The 8,049-nt window shown below is 45.7% G+C and overlaps 1 protein-coding gene across 3 annotated transcripts in view; it reads right to left on the bottom strand.

Annotated features, from left to right (window-relative positions):
* Window positions 1-7,060, bottom strand: part of LOC136660478 (uncharacterized) — a 22,102-nt gene extending 15,042 nt beyond the window's left edge. For all 3 annotated transcript variants that reach the window (XM_066637680.1, XM_066637683.1, XM_066637681.1), the window contains exons 1-3: window positions 6,977-7,060; window positions 4,319-4,439; window positions 3,559-3,712 (exon numbers count right to left, since the gene is read on the bottom strand). In XM_066637680.1, the coding sequence (XP_066493777.1) occupies window positions 3,559-3,712; window positions 4,319-4,439; window positions 6,977-6,996 (295 nt within the window). In that variant the 5' untranslated portion in view covers window positions 6,997-7,060. The remainder of the gene's footprint in view (window positions 1-3,558; window positions 3,713-4,318; window positions 4,440-6,976) is intronic.
* Window positions 7,061-8,049: the final 989 nt, after the last annotated feature.

The raw sequence follows: 8,049 nt of genomic DNA, 5'->3' as shown, positions 1-8,049 counted from the left end.
CCTCCCATCCCCTTCCCCCTCTCTCTGCCCTGGGATGTGATATCCTTAGGCTGCAAGCTCCTTTCTGCCGCACGGAGCAGCCACGTGAGCCAGTGGGGGAAACAGTGACAGTGTTCCACTTGTCAAGTGCTGCAGGGAAGGGAGAGGAGCTAAGAAGAGGTGCAGTGGCAACCCTGTCTCTAAGAACAGTTAACAACCACCTGCGGGAAGGGGGACTGGCACACGGCAGAACTGACCGATTAATTCATTGACTTCCTACAGTTTGACTGCAGTGTGAAGACCCAACAACAGCACCTTCAGGAAGCCATGAATGCCACTGTAGAAGTGGCAGCTTCCTCATTCTAATTTCATTAGAGTGACATTGACTAGCAAGGGTGGGGCTGCTCGCCTGATTTCCCCCACCCAGCAGCTGAGCAGAGCCCCCTGCCAGAACTGCAGACACATCCCATCCAGACAGAGGAAGGAAGACAAGCAGACAACTGGGGACAAAGGGGGACACCATCTAGGGCTGCCCACAACTCCATCTTGCTTGCTGCTGGAACCAGGAAATCGACCCCCATTCCTTCCGTCCCATGTGCTCTGGCTGCAAAGCAGAGGAGGAATCTGATTCTTCTCTAGAAACTTCCTCCTTTAAAGTTTACTGGTCTTCCAAAACAATGAAGTGATTCAGTGATGGAATGATTTAATTTTATGAAATGAACTTTTTTTTTTGCAATGAATATATGCATCAGATTTTCTAAACCTCCTTTTTTCACCTTCTCTTGTTATTATCCTTAATAAAGTTAATGCTTCGTAATAATACTATCCTAATAATATTAGGATAATAATATCCTAATAAAGTTAATAGCTTCGTAGGCTGTTTGAATGATCAAATCTTTTTTGGGATGGGTGGATTGACTGACCCCTGGGGGAAGGATCAAGGAAGATAGTCCCTGCTTTGCACACTGAAGGTCTCAGGTTCATTCCCTGGCAGCAGCCCCAAGTAGGGCTGGGAAAGATCCTTGTCTGGAACCTTGGAGAGCTGCTGCCAGCCAGTTTGGATGATACGGGGCTTACATGGACCAAGAGTCAGACTCAACAGGACGCAGCTTCCTACATTCTAGTTTGCAAGAGAGGCGTCTTTTGCTCACAGATAAGAAACACTGAATGCTGGACTGGGTTGAGGCAAACTCTCCGGAATTCCCCAAATAGGTCTTTAGCATAGTCCTCTGCCTGTATATCAAACTTCAAAGCAATGTTTGGACAGAATGCCCAAGCTCCTGGAGAAATTTATCTTCCTCTTGGCGATAAGATAAATGTTTGCCTTCTGTGGCTGTGGCCCAAAGTAAATCACGCCAAGATCTAATGATTTGTTACAGATCGCTTAAAATGTAATTAAGGTTTAGCCTGTGCAATGCTAGAAGATTAGGATTATTTATGGTACGGCACCCATGATGGCAGTTGCTTGCTAATAAGAACGGAACTCTGCACACGTTTGGCGGTACTTCTGAAACGATCTGGGTTTCTTCTTGTTTTTGGCCAGATCAGTGCATGTGCCCCGATTCTAAAAAAAGGGGGGGGGCATATCGTGGACGTGGAAGTCAGCTCCCTTAGTATGTCAGCTTCCTCTTTTTCAATTTAGAGGGCGCAAGTTGGTTGACAGAGCTCTGTATGGCCTACAGCAGTGGTTCTCAAATGTTTAGCACTGGGACCCACTTTTTAGAATGAGAATCCGTCAGGACCCACCAGAAGTGATGTCATGGCTGGAAGTGACATCATCAAGCAGGAAAATTTTTAACAATCCTAGGCTTCAATCCTACCCACACTTGCCCAGGAGTAAGTCCCATCTACTAGCATTGTTTAAAGCACATACAGAGTAGCCTGTTAAAAGTACAGCCCAAATACAGTCTACATACCATGGTAGCATCAAGTTTAATACATGAAAAATAAAAATATTGAAATGAATGGGGGACCCACCTGAAAATGGCTCGCGACCCACCTAGTGGGTCCCGACCCACAGTTTGAGAAACACTGGTCTACAGGGTTTCAGACAAGTGTCCTCTCCTGGTGGTATCTGAGGGTGGAGGGGATTAAACTTGGGACCCTCTGGGCTAAATCAGAGGTTCTCGCACTGAGCCACGACTCCGTCCACACTCTCCTACGTCCAATGAAACTGCACAACACCCAAGGGGATCCGGTCCCACTGCAATCCTTATAGGCATTTCTGGTGAGAAGCTGGCCACCCCTCTCAACTCTAGGAATGCCTATATGGCAGGGGTGCTCAAACTTTCAACTTTAGGGATGCTGGACCTTTAACAAGTGTATAGAAGAGAGAATTGCAGCAGGTGCAACTTGTCATCCCACAGATGACAAGCTGCACCTGCTGAAATTCTCTCTTCTATACACTTGTTAAAGGTCCAGCATCCCTAAAGTTGAAAGTTTGAGCACCCCTGCTATATGGTGTTGTGACCAATGCTGGTTTCGCACTTAGCTCTAGGCCCACCACGCCATCAGGGTTCCTCTCAACCACCTCCAGGATACTGTCCTGGCAGCTGAGCAATGTTTTAGCCTGTTGTCATCTCCAGGCTGACCCCTTGGCTGCGCTCTCCCTCCCTTCACCTCCCCTTCTTGAGTTATTGGACCGCCTCTCCGTTTTCATTCATCAAGCCTTTAAGCAGCTTAAGGGGGTACTGACAGGCTAATGCTTCACAGGCCCTGCCCTTGCAGAAAGTTTGGCAACTGGCCTCTGTCTCAGGTTAGGAGGAGAAGGCCAAGGAGGGGCACAGCATGCAGGCAGGAGTGAGAAAGAAGAGTCAGAGGAAGGTCCACTATGGCACAATCCTATACGGGTTTACTTTAGAGGCAAACACCAGTGGAATTTACTCTTGGGAAAACTGGCGTAACACTGCAGCGGTAATTAATTCTGATCACACTTGCATCCTGCCCATCTTTCAAGCTGATGATACCCTCTCCTACACAAAACAACTACCCGTCTGTTAAGACCACCATTTAAAGAGCTAAACCTGCCTATCCCCCTCCTTTGGAGGCTAGGTGAGTAGCAGTAAGGGATACAGCCTGTTTAGTGGTGGCACCACAGCTCTGGGAGGTTGCACGCAGGAGATCTTGGTCATCTACCGGTAAGGACAGGGCAGAAAAAGCAGTTGCCTTGAAGGACAGGGCAGAAAAAGCAGTTGCCTTGCCTGGGAGCGATGCTGCCAGTCAGTGTTGACAGTGCTGAGACAGATGGACCAAGGGTCTGACTCAGCAGGTAGCAGCTTCCTATGTTCACGTTATAATGGTTGGCAACCTTCAGTCTCGAAAGACTATGGTATAAGCCTACAGCACCCAATATTCCCAGGCAGTCTCCCATCCAAGTACTAACCAGGTCTGAGCCTGCTTAGCTTCTGAGATCATATAAGATCAGGCATGTGCAGGGTAACAGTTGCTGCTTAGAGAGTAAATTAAGGGATGCAGCTGCCACTTGGTGGTAAGGAAGGTCCCAGGCCCAAACCCTACAAAATATGAGCCCACTTGTTAGAAAGATGGGGGTTTTGCTGGAGAAACAGCTCCCTTCCTTACCAACTCCAATCAGCTGAATGAGTGAGACCGTGAAGTCTTCATCAGTCTGCTGGACGAGGTTCTCCACCGTTAGCCCAATGACGCTCAGAAGTGAGAGGATAGTGACGCAGAAGTAGATCTTAACTGGAGAAGACAGTTCTGACCAAGGCTTGATCTGGGAATGAGAAGACAGGTGCAAGCTCCATAAGCAGCTTCACAACCAGTTAAGAGTGGAAATGGCCCCTTTCCCAGGCCAAGAGAGTGCCAAGGGGGAACTCCAACATCCCTCCAATAGTAAGGGATTACTTCTCACTGAGTGAGCTAGTCACTCTTAGCCTGGCCTACTCCACAGGGTTGCAGTGAGGATACAAGAGGAAAGATGGATGTATCTTTTATATCCTCACAATGTCCCTGTGGAGAAGGCTAGTGACTAGCTCGCTCAGTGATCTTCATGGCTTAGAGGACACTTGAACCCTGATCCTACTCTAGTGTCCTAGCTGCTAGACCGCGCTGGTTCTCAAGATAGTCTTAGATATTGTTTCAACCTTTGGCTGCCAGCTCTAAGGTTAACTTAGACTTTTAACTAACTTTTTAAAGTTAACTAAGCACCAAAAAAAGATCTCAGTGTCAGGGTTTTGCTGACAACCAACTACATGTCCGCCAAATGCCAGATTTCTCTCTGTTACGGAAATAGCCTAGGAAATTCTGGTATTCGATTCAGTGTTTCTCTGCATGCAGTGAGAATCTAGACTAATAAAGATTCACAAGCAGAAGTACCTACAGGGCCACATGGGGTAGGAATCAGCTCCTGATGTCTCGGTGTTAGATTTGGCAGCGGAGAATCTACTGACTCGTTGAGCAAGGGAGGGATGGGAGTCTCCTCAGGCGGGGAAAGGAGAACCCTGGAAGACAGGAGCAATAACAAGTTATGGTCAGTGCACAGGGATGTGGCAAACTGGCAGTTCGCTACAGGTTTTGCTAGGTGGCCGTGAGCAAACTGGGTCACTGGTTGGGCAGAAATATTACTTGCGTGATTTATATCCTGTTGGTTGGTTGCTGAAATCAGCAACCTCAAAGTCAGAAAAAGATGCGTCCAGCCAAGCCATACTTGCCATTAATTCATGGACCTGACGCGTAAGAAGAACTAGCTGGATTCAGTTGACGGCCCATCTAGTCCAGCATCCTGGTTCCTGCAGTGGGCAACCAGCTGCCTCTGGGAAGCCCACAAACAGGAGAGAAAAGCTTATGTCCCACCCAGTGCTCTCCTGCAACTGGCATTTGGAGGGAAGCTAGTGCTGAACCTGGAAGCAGCATACAGTTCTCATGCCTAGTAGCCAATGACAGTGTTATCTTTCTCCAAGAATTTATCAAACCCTCGTTTATAGCCACCCAAGCTGTCACCAGGTCTTGTGGCAGTGAATTCCACAGATTAATTCCATACCATTTGTAGAAGCCTTTCCTTTTGTGTGTCCTGATTCTCCCACCACTCAGTTACATTGGATAATTTTTTTTTTTACACGTTCATACTGCCCTTCTTCCAAGGTGCTCACAGTGATGTGTGTGGTTCCTTTCCTCCTCTTGTTCCCCTAACAACCCTGTGAGGTAGGTTAGGTTAAGAGATAGTGACTGGCCCAAGGTCACCCAGGAAGCTTTGTGGCTAAGGGCACAATCCTAACCAGGTTTACTCAGAAGTAAGTTCAATGGGGCTTACTCTCAGGAAAGTAGGGTTAGGATTGCAGCCTAATTTGATCCTGAATCTTCCAGGTCTAAGTCCAGCACCAGAACTGCTACACCATCCTGGCTCTAGTTCTAGTCTTGTGACTCTTGGTTCTAGTACTGTGTGTGTGTGAGTGCATGTGTGAAAGAGAGAGAGAATGTCTCTCTCCTCTTGCTCCACAGCATTCATCACTTTAAAAGACTCAATCATGCTGCCATGTCATCATAGGGGTCTGTAATGTGTTGCACATGTACACATGTCTCTTGATCCTTAATCATAGAGTTGCCTGATATTATTTGATAGGATGTGTCACCAATAAGTGTGCGCGTGAGTGTGAGTTGGCCTCTAAGCTACTGTGCAGGCAAAAGGCCAGACAAGAGGAGCGCCTGACGCTCTTCCTCCTAGTCACTAGGACCCTTCACAACCCTGGTGATGATGAGAGGTTGATGATGATAAGTCTCTGGAAGGCTACCTGAGGGCTGCTCTGGGGCAAGCCAAGGGAAGGACACAAAAGACATGCGCAACTGAACTCTTTCTTCTTGTTTGGCCAGCAATCTTCAATGAGTCGAGGGATAATCAGCCTTGCGAAATTGCCATTAACACAACCTTCAATGCATTGAGGGATACCAGCACAGAGCAGGAAGCATGAGACATTGGGAATGTAGTTGAGCCCTTGTTATCACCCATCCCCAGAGACTTCAAGTTAAGATTCAGGTTCATAAAGTTCATAGAATGTATGGTGAAGAGAGTCCCCTAGAACTTAACCCTATTTTCCCCATAGGCTCCATTCAGTATCAGCTAATTCTGTATCCATTAGGTTTTCCAGGAACCTAACCCTAGAGCAGTGTTTCTCAAACGGAGGGTCGGAGCCCACTGGTTGGGTTGCGAGCCAATTTCAGGTGGGTCCCCATTCATTTCAATATTTTATTTTTAATCTGTTAGACTTGATACTACCCTGGGATGTGACTGCAATTGGGGAAATGTTACAGACCTGTACTTTTAACGAGCTACTACGCATATTCTTTGAACGATGATAATAAATGGGACTCACTCCTGGGTAAGTGTGGGTAGGACTGCAGCCTAGGATGGTGAAACATTTTCCTGCTTGATGTCACTTCCAGTCATGACATCACTTCTGGTGGCTCCGGACAGATTCTCGGGAGAAGCAAGAAGTGATGTCATTAAGAAGGAAGTGATGTCATAAAGCACATGACGGCAAGAAACGAGCACATGGTTCTCACCTTGAAACTCATTAGAGGGTGGCAGGGACGCGGGGTGGGTGGGTGGCTCTCCGGAGCCCTTCGAAGAGCGCCGCCCCCATGGGAGGCACCCAAGCACCCACCACTTGGGTGCCTCCCACAGGGGCGGCGCTCTTTGAAGGGCTCCAAAGGGGAGGCTCTGCCTCCCCACCCACCCCACATCCCTGCCACCCGCTGCCTGAAAGCAAACCAAAGCCCCTGAGGGGTCTCTGGGTATCAACTGTTCCAATAGCAATGACGTCACGGAGAGCCAAAGTGTGGTTCTGAGAGTGACGTCAGGGGGACTGGAGCGTGATGACGTCACTGAGCGACGTCAGGCGGGGGGCGGGCAGAAGGGGGCGCTTCGCAGGCGAGGCAGCACCTGCCTCCAGCCACCTCCCAGCTCCAGCTCCGCCCCGCACCTGCCTGCCTGCCTCCTCCCCCGGATGGCTACGGGTCCCCGTTAGGCGCGCGCAGCAGCTACCTCGAGTCGGGCGGCTCCATGGCGACGGCAGCCGTTACATGGCCCGGCAGGTTAGGCAGGCGAGGTGAGCGCGCCGGCTCCGCCTCCGGATGCAGAACCATAGAGGTGGAAAAAAGGGTAGAGCTGCGCACAAAGCCCGACTTCCGGTTTCTCCGCTAAGCCGCCATTTTGGTCTAGAGGAAGTCGCGAAACGTTTTGCCGCTCTAGGACGTTATGCATCTATGGTTGCCAGAGAGCGTGGGAAGTGCAGGCGGGAAGCTTATAGAGGTAGGAGTTGTTGCTGGCATCCTTCAGTCTCGGAAGACTATGGTATTGCGCTCTGAATGGAGGTAGGAAAGGGTAGAGTAACACATGCAGTGCCACAAAGACTTCAGTCAAGCATTATGAATTATTACATAAGAATAATAATGAATAAATATATTATTTATTATAATTATTTGTGATTATATAATATAATTAATTATATTAATTAATATATATTAATATATATTAATTAATATAATATATATTATTATAAATATATATTTTTGTATTATATATATTATACATTATTATTATAAATATAAAATTATATATAATTAATATACTATAATAGTTATATAATATGATTATTTATTATAATATAATAATTGTAATATAGTACATTAATATACTTAAACACAATTAAACAATATATTATATTATAATATTATAATGTTGTTTAATTAATTATGTTAACTAAAAATAATTAATTTAATTAACATAATCTTGATTATATTATAATATAATGATTATTATATTGGGTTTTTATATTATATTAATTATTAATTATTAAATTATTTAAACAATATTTTATATTGTATCATAATATATTGTTTAATTAATTGTGTTAATTAAATAATTGATTATATAATTAATTATATCAATATATTATATCCTAATTATTATATATTATATACTTTTATAGATATGATAAAATATAATATGGTGTAAAACATAAGTTAAATTTATTATTATATAAAATATTGTATATATAACTTGTTATATTATAATGACATATAGCCACTGCTTGAGACCCAGCAGCAGCAGCAGCA

Source organism: Tiliqua scincoides, chromosome 9 (assembly GCF_035046505.1).
Source record: "Tiliqua scincoides isolate rTilSci1 chromosome 9, rTilSci1.hap2, whole genome shotgun sequence".
In the NCBI taxonomy this organism is placed as follows: domain Eukaryota; kingdom Metazoa; phylum Chordata; class Lepidosauria; order Squamata; family Scincidae; genus Tiliqua; species Tiliqua scincoides.
Note: the sequence above shows the minus strand (reverse complement) of the source record. Positions and strands in the feature narration are given on the sequence as shown.